The sequence below is a fragment of the Oryctolagus cuniculus genome, chromosome 13 (assembly GCF_051225735.1).
Source record: "Oryctolagus cuniculus isolate XC-2025 breed Fujian yellow rabbit chromosome 13, ASM5122573v1, whole genome shotgun sequence".
NCBI classification, from domain to species: Eukaryota; Metazoa; Chordata; class Mammalia; order Lagomorpha; family Leporidae; genus Oryctolagus; species Oryctolagus cuniculus.
The window spans coordinates 41,917,209-41,930,969 of NC_142879.1; the positions used below are offsets into that span (position 1 = coordinate 41,917,209).

Sequence of the window (13,761 nt, forward strand, 5' to 3'; positions counted from 1 at the left end):
AAATAACCCTAGCAGTTGGAATGTGAATAAGATATCATAATCCAATAGTTTTTCTAATATCAGAAAATGTTATTTTTCAAAGGTTAAAAAGCTCCAAGCCTAGACTGTGACAGTCTTTTACTTTTTGAATTTTACTTCACTCATTTTCTCTACTCACAATATCCACAAAAGATAACAGATTTGAGACAGAAGTCCCCCACCCCCAACTTTTAAAAAAAAGAACAAGACTGAATGCCAGTAATACTTAATACTCGGAAGACAATTTAAGTCTGAGATACCAAATTGACAATTATATCATTTTTCTTCTTGTTAATATATCTGTTCTACAAAAAAAGATAGAATAGAAACTGGCAAGAATTTCTCTTAAAACAGTTAACTTCAACTTAAACTAGGCTAGTATCTGATGAAATGACCATAATCTATAGCTCTATAGCTAACTGAACATTTGGGTTTAGTAGTAAAATTCTTCACTTAGATATGGAACCAAGATAAGACAGCTAGAGAATAGAGGATTGGCTTAATGATGATGCAGACAGAACCAAGACTTAGATCAATTCCTATTAACTAAATCCAATGGAGGGCAGGTCACAAATATGAACAACACAGCTCCAAAGATTTTTCTTCCATTCAACAGCAACTCACCTGAAATTCAGGTTCATTATATTTTCTCCAAGTATCTAAAAAAGTTCTATGAAGCTACACGCTAACCTCTTTAACAAGAGAAGGCAAGTGGGGGTTAGAGTAGTCAAAGTGAATATTTCCTTTTATTCCCATACAAGCATACATCAAACAGCCCATGGAAAATGTAATTAAAAGATGTTTATTTATTTTTTGACAGGCAGAGTGGACAGTGAGACAGAGAGAACGGTCTTCCTTTGCCGTTGGTTCACCCTCCAATGGCCGCCGTGCTGCGGCCGGCGCACCGTGCTGATCCAAAGGCAAGAGCCAGGTGCTTCTCCTGGTCTCCCATGGGGTGCAGGGCCCAAGCACTTGGGCCATCCTCTACTGCCTTCCCGGGCCACAGCAGAGATCTGGCCTGGAAGAGGGGCAACCGGGACTAGAACCCAGGTTGCCAGCGCCGCAGGCGGAGGATTAGCTTACTGAGCCGCGGCGCAGGCCTAAGTTTATTTTAGTGTAAAAATTTTAAAATCAATGCATGAGAGTTCTGTAGAAAGTTCATAGAAAATGCATATTGTAAACTATTCATGGATTTCATCTTTTGTGTGCCAAAATAAACTGATACTGTAATTCTATTTTTTCACAAAATTTGTAAAGTACCTTTGTGCTTCTAAACTTTATCCTTCTTTTAAAAAAAACCTCATTTTATGTATATATTACTGTATGCAGTATCTTCTGCCGCTCCTCACCCCTGTCAAGATTCTGCCATTAATATACTGGGACATACATAGCCTTCTGTCCTTGCTGTATGGGAAGCTGTCTACATAATAGTAAAGTCTCATATCTGCATGTAAGAACATTTTTAAAGGAGTAGAAAAAATGCCAAAGCAATCAAATAATCATACCAACAGAACAAAACAATAGACGTTGACTATATTACCTGATCAGGAAAAAATTCTTGAAGAAATGGACCCAACAATATGATTCCTAATCCTTCTGGATCTAATTTATTCTTCATGAGATTTATGCTATTGGAAGAAAAAAGGAAAAAAAGTGGATAAAAAGGAAAAAAGGCTTACTTTTCTTCTTTCATGATTAAAACTACTGGTATTGTAACACATCTGCCTGCCAAAAATCCTAAGGATCGTTCTTTTTAGAACCTTAATGACAAATACAAAGGAATGACATCTAATTTGCCAAAACTTGGTTATTTTTAAACCAGAGTAATCTGTTACTATTTAAAATTTAAATCATGACTATGACTTTGGAATATTGTTCCTTATTAGGTAAAGTAATTTAAAAACTAAACCCTCAGGCTTGTAACCTCCCAAAGGCAAATTCTCTTTGCTTCATAGGTATGCCTGAATTTAACAATTAAAGAAGCACTGAATTTAAAAGTTTGTTTTAATCTCAAGCAGAAAAATGTTAAAGAATTAAATGAGATAGTTTTAAAATCCTTAGACAATGTAACTTGAGGGTTAAAGAGGCAAGATTCTCCAAGAGTTACAGTGCAGTGGATTACAGTAGGTGGCAGGTACTGTGTGGTCTGGTAGCAGCCTAACATTAGCAGGGCTGCTTTGCATAGCTTTTACCATTTACGTGTAGCCAAGGCTGGTGAAAGTGCTGTCATGTATAACTAGAAAGGTGGCAGAGAAAATGCACTGCAGTTTGAAGGGTTTTGAAAATGAAAAAGTGTCTTCAGAAAGGTTTATTTTCCATGTTCTCTCAAGCCATATTTAACATGGCATTTACAGTTTATTATTACAACACACAAAGTGTCATGTTCAGGGGTTTCAGGTTGTCCTGGTTAAACAACTTCTCCCCTTTGGTTGAATTTGCATCACCGTCTGTTGCTCAGTTTATTCTGGCAGTGCTGTGACAGAGTTAGGAATAAGCCAGTGGCACAGGCCAGATACAGCATGGGTCAGTTACCAGGTAGCTCTTCCATACAGGGAGTTTAGCTGTTTTCTTCTAAGCACAAGCTTCAATTTAAGGTTTGTGAAAGTTGCGTCCCGGCTGAGCAAACTTCAGGGCTGGGTGCCTCACCCTGTTGCAGGCAGTACTGGCCCTGTGAGATGCTGGAGTGGGCCTGTTACTATTATTAACCCTAGATGTCTTATATTTTACAACACAAATGATATGACAAATCCAATTTAATGGCTCTGAGTAAGGCCAGGAGGTTATGATATGAAACAAAGAGAAGGTCATAATACACTTAATATATATTTTAATAAATTAATCCTTAATAGGACTGAGTTGATGAGCCATCACAAATTAAAAATATGACTAATCTGAAATAGAGGGAATAACAGTCTAATCTTCCAACTCCTTCTAGAAAATTAGACTGAATCAATTATACTAATTTTGTAACACAAGAAGTATTATCTGTACTAACTTTCAAGGGAAATTAAGTAGATGATATATAGTTACATGTATGAAATTTTGAAAACAAATTAACCCTTCCTTCTTCTACTTACCCATTTTAAGAATCACTAGTAACCAAAATTACCTGAGTTCAATTTTTTTGCAAATTAGAGGAGTATAAACAAAATGGTTTGTACCTGGAAATTGGTTGAAAAGAAACCTAAGTGGTGTTAAAACATTTAATGGACTAGTTCAACCTTCTCTTAACTTTTCTTCTTTAATTATGACTAAACAACAAATAAAATCATGTCTCCAGATAGCAAGATATCATTCCAAATATAACTAGTTTATTAATGTTTCCTACTTTTAAGAAAAGTACAGCTGAACTCATTAAGTCAGAATGGTACCAAATTCTACACACCGTGTATACCAATGTTTCATATTGCTTTTTTCTACATTATATATTGTCAGCAAACTTGTCTGCTCACTGTCAGAAAAAACTTAAAGGGAAAAATAGATTGTACAGAAACAAAAAGATCCTAGGTGACCTTTATTTCTCATTTGATCAATACTTCTAACTTGAGAGTCATTTTCTCAGGGATAATAAATATCCTACACCTATGGAGGAAGCTATAGGTGTAACAATGTATGAAACTCAACAGTGAGAATGAAGACAATGAAAGGATATTAAGGAAATACTGAAACATTTATGTTCAGTATTGTGTTGCAGCCACAAAGCTTTCACAGCAACTAATTCAATCACTTAACACTGGCGAGGTGGTCATTTATTTAAGCACAGCAATTTAGCAATATCTACATTAAATAGAACTACCATTATTTTCATTGAAGTCATTAAAGATATATATAGTATATAACACTTCTCTCTATATAGGGAAAAGATATACTTAAAGAAAAGGACATTTATGTTTTTAGCACTTTTATAAGAAAGCAGGACAGTAAGTACAGGGTTGGAGAGGAAGCTCACTTGGAATATGCTAAGTCTCAGCTATAATACAGAATTTGTCTTTTTCATAAACCTTTGCTTTATATACATTGCTATGATTTGTATGTCCAAATTTAGAATTTTTTAAAAGGCTAAAATGTACGTTTTAAACTTAATGGAATCTTTTTTGAGTTGGCTTAATAATAATTCTTATTTAGCTTACTATTCAGGATCTGAAACAAGATCCAATGCTTTCATAACGTCTTCTAGAAGTGAATCAGGTATGAATCCATTATCTAGGGAAAAAAAGAATCTGAAATAAGAATTTAGTTCAAGAAGTGCTGTTTTTGCTGTCAGATTCCAGGGAAAAATAATAGAGATGGAAAGAGTTAAGAAACAGCATAATGTTTATTTTAGCACTGAAGACTATTATTAGACATTTCCTTATATTAGGTTCCTTGGCATACAAAGATTTATTTTCAAGTTTAGTTTTAAATAAAAATTAACCATAAAAGGACTCCAATGAAACTTTAAAATCAAATTCTTTTTTAAACAGTCTTACAAATTTCTACTTAAGATTAGAAAAAAACAACTTAGTAATTAGCTGTATCTTTCAAACAAGGTGAACCTTTTAATTCCCAGTAGGAACCCAATTAAAATAATTCTTGGAGTGGGTGTTTGGCATAGCGGCTTACGACATTCACATTCCATATTAGAGTGCTTGGTTCAAGTACCAGCTACTTCAATCCAGCTTCCCGCTAATGCACACCCTGGGAGGCAGCAGGTGTGGCTCACGTACTTGGGTCTCTGAACCCCACGTGGGAGATTCAGATGGAGTTCTGGACTCTAGCTTCAGCCTGGCCCAGTCCTGGCTGCTGCTGGCATTTAGAGAGGAAAACTGCACATGGGAGATCTCTGTACTTTTCAAATAAAAATTTTAAAACATTATTTTTAATCTTAAATATGTTTTCTCACAATGTTATTTGGCTTCTTGAAACAGTGTTAGTGATCCACTCTTATTTAGCTAAGTGACAATAAGAATAAGAAAACAAATCCAATATTTGTCGATTTAAATAAAAGCCACAGCTTTAAAGAAAAATAAATTAAAAGTTGAAATGCAAATGCAAAGTAGAATCAACTGTTGATGACTATTACATGGAAAATATTCCTTTTTTTTCTGGTGAGGGAACAGCTTGATGAGGAAATAAATAACACTGGTAAATTGCAAAAATTCTGATGATGCAATAGAATGTCACACACACATACACACACAAACCTTACAGGGGAGTATGGAATGGTAGTAGTTGTAAACAAGCAAGTTATTTATTCCCTTAAATGTACAGTGCTTGAACTCCCCTATCCATTTACTCATTCCTGAAGACTGTCTCAACTTGAAATCGGCTTCCAACACAATCTCTTTTACAGGGATTAGATGATTAAGAAAAACAATCTTGCCTTGGAGAACAAGACGTCCAAAAGTCCTGATCCAATAATGAAACTGCAGAATAAAGTATGCAGTCGCCCTTTCACGATGTGCAGCTGTACACTGTCTCTATCAGAAAGGAAGGTGTTAGCTTTGCAAGAAGGTCTCTTCTATTCTTAAATCTCATAAGCAGTTTACCCATTTGAAGACAGAATGGTCTGGCTAAAAGGCTGAAGTAATTTGGAATAGTTAAAAATGTACATTCTAAAAAATGCATTTACTCTTATCCTTCAATCTGTTATCCAAATTCAAGGTATAAAGATATTGTTTGAAGGCATCTGTGAAAATATTCGAGCTTTTATTGCTTTGGGAGCTCAGCTTGGATGAGTATGCAGAGAAAAATTACTTAGTCACAGACTGCCCAAATGTAAAACAGGCTTTATTTGGCTACCAGCAGACAGGAACAATTATCTAGATAAGTTTCTGCATTTAATGGACTATCATATACATCCACTGATATTGTAATGTTCTTTAGGCACAGCATGGCATGTGTTTTGATGGCTGGCAGCCTTACCTTAGAAACCACATCTTGCAACCCAGCTGCCACCCCCAGAAACAGTTAATAGGCTGTATACAGACAAATACAGCGACATCAAAAAAATATCATCTTTGTAACACCATATATGTGATTAATCTGAAACTAAAAATATTCCATAAAAATATTTTAAGGTGCCTATATCATCTCCAATCTCCAACACACAAACACTGTGAAATATAACATAACCATCAAGTCAGTGACAACCTTTTATACAGACTAGTGTAGTATTTTAAAATTAAAAGTGTAAAATAATTTCCTCAACACTTCAAAAAGACAATATAGGCTCAAGATAAGAAGATTTCAAAAATACATATCTTTTTAGGACATGTATTCTGCAAAGATAACTTCTACAGAAAAAGATCATTTAGACTATACTTGCATAAAACCTAGGCCATTTAGCATTTAGTCAACTGAATTTCTAGAGACTATGGAAATAGAAACACAATGATAGAAAACCTCAATACCAACAGCAAAGGAAATGTGTGAGCACAACTGTTGATTATTCAAATCTAAAAAAAATTCAAGGAAAAGGTAAAACTTGAAGGCATTTGTGTATATTAACCACATGATACAAACCAGACTTTCACAGGATTTAAAACTCAGAAAAATGGGAGATATGAGATGGGGAAAGCAACAGAAGACACAACAGCTATGATATGTAATATGAATGTTATATGATAGTAAGCATATTCCAATTCCAACACAGATTGTATTTTTAAAACACTTGAGGGAGAAAGTTGCTTAAAAATAAGTTTTTTTAACTTAGAAAAAATGCAGATTGTTCAAAGTGTCAAGTACCTAGAGTTTGAGGAGAGGAATAACTTAATGCAACAGAATGCTGATGGAGAGGAAGTTATTCAGATAGGAATTTCATGGATAAATGATAACATCACAATTTCATAATTGTGAAAAATTCAGAGCTGGATTTTAAGGGAAAAATATACCAATTTTGACTTCTGTTTTGAAAGATTAAAAAATGAAAGGGAGAACTCGCAGGTCTCTTAACAGATGCACTAGCTGAAATGAGCACTGCAGGAAGAAAGCGAATATCAGAAATGCAGAAAAGCAGGAAGTAAAGGAAAAAGGTTTCTGTCATTTGAGCTAACAACAGCTTCCAAGGAGACTGTGGAGAGGCTGAGCACTTGGGATTGTAATATCTTCCAATCCTGTACATGAGAGAAAGTTGACAATTAACTAGGTTTTAACACCATTTGTCTTAGTCAAATTGATCATACTGATCAATTTACTTCCATCCCTATCATTTCTATTTTACAAAAATTGCAATAAAAAAGGAACTTGAATACAAAGCACATATCCAAATACATCCCCCTGCCAAAAAAGATACAAAAGGAACAAAAAAACCCCATAGATGTTCTTCAAAGTCCTTACATAATGCTTTGCATAGTCCTAATATTAAGATTCTCTTTAGGCGCTGAGCACTTGTGTTTATTTTGGCTTCTGAATTTGGGATTACTAAGTTGAGCCAAGTAATTAGAGAAAATATACCAAAGTCCTGCTGAAATTAAAAATTTGGTAGTATTTAACAGTTAACAAAATATATGTTGGCCTTATTTTCTAAGTCCACATGACATCAAATTAAGTAGTAAGGTAATAATATATCCTTAAAGAATTCAAAATGGAGAGCATTTCAATGAACAACTAGAATGAGTCAATTACTAAATTCTTATTCCACTAAATTAAAAACAATAGTTTAAAGTAAATTTATAAAGGGTGAAATGTATCTCTTTATGATTTATGCCTTAACAACAAGATAGTGGGGTGGGGAAGGGATGGTGTGGGGGGAATGTTGAATTGGCTTTCTGGTAGAACACCCCACATCTAGTCTTGCTTCTCACAACTAGCTATGTTGACTTTAGAGAAATGACTCAAACGAAGGTTGGTTTTCTTAAGAACAAAATGTTGATGATGGCTTCTGCCTATCTCCTGGGAATATGGCAAATAGTTAATCAGGCCACAGAGGTAATGTGCTTTACAAATTGTAATCTTTCATGCAAATAGCTCACTTTGGATAGATCTCCATTTACAAACCAGGTTTATGTTCCAAAAGATCAATAAATTGTGATTAGCCTCAGCAAATTCACTTAATTCATAATATGTCTAAGTAGTTGCATTGCAGGTCTACCAAGCAGTCACTTACATGAATAACCACCAAATGTGGGAGGGAAGGTGGTATCAGGAGTGAGATAAAGAGACAAAAATACTCCTGGATTGTCGCTCCCCGTCTTCGCGGAGGAACGACACAGGACCCTGCGCTGTTCTTGTCTGCTCGGCCCTTCCCGGGTTTGCTGCTGGTCCTTCCCGGTTGGCTACCGCCCTTCCACGGAGGTAGCCAACCCGGGAAGGACCAGCAGCAAACCCGGGAAGGGCCAAGCAGACAAAACAACAGCGCAGGGTCCTGTGTCGTTCCTCCGCGAAGAGGGGGAGCGACATAATGGTGCCGTGACTCGGATAGGAAGCCTAGGCAGGGTTTAGTGTCGTTCCTCCACGAAGAGGCGGAGCGACATAATGGTGCCGTGACTCGGATAGGAAGCCTAGGCAGGGTTTAGTGTCGTTCCTCCACGAAGAGGCGGAGCGACATAATGGTGCCGTGACTCGGATAGGAAACCTAGGCAGGGTTTAATGTCGTTCCTCCACGAAGAGGGGGAGCGACACTGGATAACAGAACTTGATTCTTCTTCCGCTTCTATTGAAGGCCCATATGGGATGTGGTATTGCAGGCACTATGCCATAGCATCAACTCCTGATGCCATTTCTTTTTGCCAGTTGATAACATTAACTTTTTAAAGATCAGGTTTCCTATGTCTGGACACTTCTTGCTCTGCAGGCACTTCTTTATGCCTTTATTCGTTAATAGTTATATCCTAAGATCTTCTGACTCCTTGTATGCTACCCATCTGAAGATCCACATTCACTCACATTTTCAACTTTGGCTCTAAAATTTTTACCAACAAAACAAAGATAAGTTGAATTAACCAAAAACAAGTACACAAAAACCGTATGTTTGGTTTAGAAATGTTCTGTGGTAGTTACACTTGGGTGAGAGTATGGATTGATACCTTGAAAATCACTTCAAACCAAAAATAAACTAGCACAACAAAGACTTTACTAAAAACTCTGAGAAGATGCTCAGTTTATTCATCATGCCATCTTACATATTTCAAGACACAATGTGTCCACTATACAAGGGATTTCTTCCTCATAGCTCACACTGTAATTAGTATCAGGATGGGTAGAAACATCTCCCTAAGTAAGTGCTGAAACAGAGCACACATTTTTGTGTGTAAGTGCATGCCTGTAAAGTGGTACTCTGACTGGAAGGTGAGCTAAAAGATAGGAAAACTTAAAGATACCTGAGATGGCAGAAAATAAAACATATGCTTTCAATAAATCCTTTAAGAGGATATGCTGGCCGGCGCCGCGGCTCACTAGGCTAATCCTCCGCCTAGCGGCGCCGGCACACCAGGTTCTAGGCCCGGTCGGGGCGCCGGATTCTGTCCTGGTTGCCCCTCTTCCAGGCCAGCTCTCTGCTGTGGCCAGGGAGTGCAGTGGAGGATGGCCCAAGTGCTTGGGCCCTGCACCCCACGGGAGACCAGGAGAAGTACCTGGTTCCTGCCATTGGATCAGCGCGGTGTGCCGGTCGCAGCGCGCCGGCCGCGGCGGCCATTGGAGGGTGAACCAACGGCAAAGGAAGACCTTTCTCTCTGACTCTCTCTCTCACTGTCCACTCTGCCTGTCAAAAAAAAAAAAAAAATAATAATAATAAAAAAGAGGATATGCTGTGGTTAATTCATTCGACTCATAATATCATTAATTTCCATTGTCATTCCAGTAAATTCTTGCCTCTAGCATCACCTCTCCCTGGTAAATTCTCCCTAACTTTTTCTTGCATCATATTTTTCTATCCAAGTCAAATACCTTGCTGGCTTTGCCTTGCACATAAATTGCTGTCTTGACAACTTAGGACCCCACTTTGGAGCTTTGGAGAGCATGGTGAAATCAGACTGCAGCAGCCCAAGCTACTGGTGAAAAAGCTGCAGGAAGAACCAAGAGGGAATCCAGCTTGAAGCCCCCTGGGGGGATAGTGTACCTGCCAAACTAGAGGAGAAAAAAACAAAGGGGGGGGGCAAGGCATGTTTTCTCTTTCCCCAGTCATCCTGCAAAGGTGTCCTGTAACACGCTAACAGAGAGAAAGCACCAATTTGGACATATATAACAGCTGTGCGAGCTTGTGTCCGTGCCTAGAAACCAGCCAAGCAGAGACTCCTGAGTCTGGTGGGGAGAATAGACAGGGGCTGGGTGCCCATGACTGTGAAAACACTGAGGCTGCATGGGGAGGACTCGGCGTGGCTGGGATATTGGGCAGTTACTGTGGGAAGCTCCACACCATCAGGGCTCCCTGTGCTGGGGAATATGAGCTTATACTGAGGACTGCACAGATCCTTTGTGTGGTCCTTGTGGCAGGACGAATAATATACTCACTGGGCCAGGTGCTTAGGCACTGGTCTCCTTTGAGGAAAGGAGCTCAGGTGAGTCTACACCAACAAACAAGAAGAAATCTCCTTTCTGATTAAAAAAAAGATTTAAATGCCAAACACCCTGCAGCATTAAATAGAGCTCTCTGGCCACTTCCACCAGACACCTCTATATATTCCCTGAAAGTAGACACTCCACTAATCCAATCAGACATAGTCAAAAGATAAAAGCCACCATAGCACAAAAATCAAACCAATGAGTATCCCCAAAAATGCCGAATAATAAATACACCAATCCAAGAAACAAGAATAAGGAAGACAACATGACACCCCCAAAAGAACAAAACATCTCTAGATTGTGAAGATGATGTGAAGGAAGAAATGCAAGAAATGGAATTCAAAATATTGATCATAGAATTACTTAGAAGTAATCAGAAGCAAATGTATGAACTAATGAAATCCATACATGACATGAAAGAAAACTTTTCCCATGAAATTGAGATCCTAAAGAGAAATCAAAATGAAATTTTGGAAATGAAGAATTCAATAGAACAAACAAAAATATAGTGGAGAGCTTTAACAACAGAATTGAAGCAGAAGAAAGAATATCTGACTTAGAAGACAAACCACAGGAAATTATGCAGACCTAACACAAGAAGAAGAAATTAGAAAACTAAAAAACACTGTTGGGAATCTATGGGATACTATTAAATGACTCAACATACAGGTTCTAGGAGTTCCTGAAGGCATGGAAAGACAAAGGATTAGAAGGTCTTTTCAGTGAAATAACAAAATTTTCCCAATTTGGAGAAAGAAAGGTGAATCCAAGTACAGGAAGTACACAGAATTCCTAATACACATGACCAGAAAAGATCCTTATCACAACACATTGTAATCAGATTCTCCACAGTAAAACAAAGAAAAGATTCTAAAATGTGCATGAGAGAAATGCCAGATTACTTTCAGAGGATCTCCAATTAGACTTATAGCAGACATCTCATCAGAAACCCTACAGGCTAGGAGAGAATGGCGACATTTTGTCCAAGACTTAAGAAGAAAAAAACTGTCAACCCAGAATACTATACCCTGCAAAGATCTCATTTATGAATGAAGGTGAAATAAAGACCTTCCATGACAAAAAGAAACTAAAATAATTTGTCACTACCCATCTAGCCCTGCAGAAGATGCATATGGATGTGCTGCACACAGAAACACAAAACATGCTCATCAATACAGAAGAAGGTAAAGGAAGGAAAACTCTCAGGATAAATACAAAGGAAATCCAAAGTAAAAAAATAGGAATTTTTAGGGAAAATGGCAGGGCAAAATCATTACTTATCAATAGTCACCTTGAATATAAATGGCCTCAACTCTCCAATTAAAAGACACAGACTGGCTGAATGGATTAAATAAAACCTATCTATTTGCTGCCTACAAGAAACACATCTTACCAACAAAGATGCATGTAGACTGAAAGTGAAAGGATGGAATAGGATATTCCATGCTAACAGAAACCAAAAAGGAGCTGGTGTAGCCATCCTAATATCAGACAAAATAGACTTTAATACAAAAACTGTTAAAAGATACAAAGAAGGACACTATGTAATGATTAAGGTATCAATTCAACAGGCAGATGCAACTATTATAAATTTATGTACCTAATTATGGGGCACATGGCTATTTAAAAGAAATGTTAAGGGATCTAAAAGGAGACACAGGCTCAAATACAATAGTATTGAGGAACTTCACTACCCTACTTTTCAGCAATGGACAGATCAACCAGACAGAAAATCAGCAAGGAGACAGAGTAAATTGACATTATTGACCATTGGGACCTAACAGTTATCTACAGATTTGTTTCCTCCTACAGTTGCAGAATACACATTCTTCCCACCTATGCATGGAACCTTCTCTAGGATTGATCACCTGCTAGGTAAGTCTCAGCAAATTCAAAAAAATTTATATCATACCACGCATCTTCTGAGACCACAATGGAGTGAAGCTGGAAATCAGCAACTCAGGAATCTCTAGAACATATGCAAAACATGGAGACTGAACACTATACTCCTGAATGAACAGTGGGTTATAGAAGAAATGAAAAAAGATATAAAAAAATTTCTGGAAACAAATGAAGATGACAATACAGCATATAAAAATTTATGGAATACAGTAAAAGCAGTATTACAGGAAAGTTTATGGCAATCGGTGCCTACATCAAGAAATTGGAAAGGCACCAAATAAATGAACTAACCATGCACCTCAAGATCTAGAAGAACAGCAGCAAACTAAACCCAAGACTAGACCTAAATCTATGACCTGATACCATAAAATGATTAGAGAACATTGGGGAAACCCTGCAAGACATTGGCACAGGCAAAAAGTTCTTGGAAAAGACCCCAGAGGCACAGGCAGTAAAAGTCAAAATCAATAGATGGGATTACATCAAATCGAGAAGCTTCTGTACTGCAAAAGAAACACTCAGGAAAGAGAAAACTGACAGAATGGGAGAAATTATTTGCAAATAATGCAACTGATAAAGGATTAATAACCAGAATCTATAAAGAGATCAAGAAACTCCATAACAACAAAACAAAGAACCCATTAAAAAATGGGCCAAGGACTTAAACAGATGTTTTTCAAGAGGAAATCCAAATGGCGAATAGACTCATGAAAAAATGCTTAAGATCACTAGCCATCAGGGAAATGCAAATCAAAACAATGATGTCTCACCTCACCCCAACTAGAATGGCTTTCATACAGAAATCAAAAAATGCTGGTGAGGATGTGGGGAAAAATATACCCTAACCCACTGTTGGTGGGAATGTAAACTGGTAAAACCACTAAGGGAATCAGTCTGGAGATACCTCAGAAATCTGAATATAGGCCTACCATGTGACCCAGCTATCCCACTCCTGGGAATTTACTGAAGGGAAATGAAATCAGCAAATAAAAGAGTTATCTGCACCTCCATGTTTATTGCAGCTCAATTCATAATAGCTAAGACATGGAATCAACCTAAACGCTTGCCAACCTAAGACTGGATAAAGAAATTATGAGATATGTACTCTATGGAATACTACACAGCGTTTAAAAAAGTGCAAGTTATGACCAGTCATTTGCAACAAAATGAATGAACCTGGAAAACATTATACTGAGTGAAATAAGCCAGTCCCAAAGGGACAAACAGCACATGCTCTCTCTGATCTGTGATAATAGAGCACCTTAAACAAAATCTGTTGCAGTGAAATTGACACTTTGAGAAGCAATGACTTGAACAGCACTTGACTTCAACTTGACTGTTTAATTTTTTTTTCCCCTTAAT

The 13,761-nt window shown here is 37.4% G+C and overlaps 1 protein-coding gene across 11 annotated transcripts in view; it reads right to left on the minus strand.

Moving 5' to 3' along the window:
* The window catches only part of MINDY3 (MINDY lysine 48 deubiquitinase 3), a 90,595-nt gene that overhangs the window by 6,754 nt on the left and 70,080 nt on the right, over positions 1 to 13,761 (minus strand). For 9 of the 11 annotated variants that reach the window (XR_016219691.1, XR_016219693.1, XM_070055452.2 and 6 more), the window contains 2 exons: positions 4,149 to 4,221; positions 1,559 to 1,646 (listed from right to left, as the gene is read on the minus strand). Coding sequence is in view for 7 of the 11 variants with exons in the window: in XM_070055452.2 (XP_069911553.1) it covers positions 1,559 to 1,646; positions 4,149 to 4,221 (161 nt within the window). In the remaining 4 variants the exon portion in view is untranslated. Of the gene's footprint in view, positions 1 to 1,558; positions 1,647 to 4,148; positions 4,222 to 5,380; positions 5,478 to 13,761 lie in introns of all 11 variants that reach the window. The other 2 variants (XR_016219692.1, XR_016219690.1) reach the window with 1 other exon arrangement.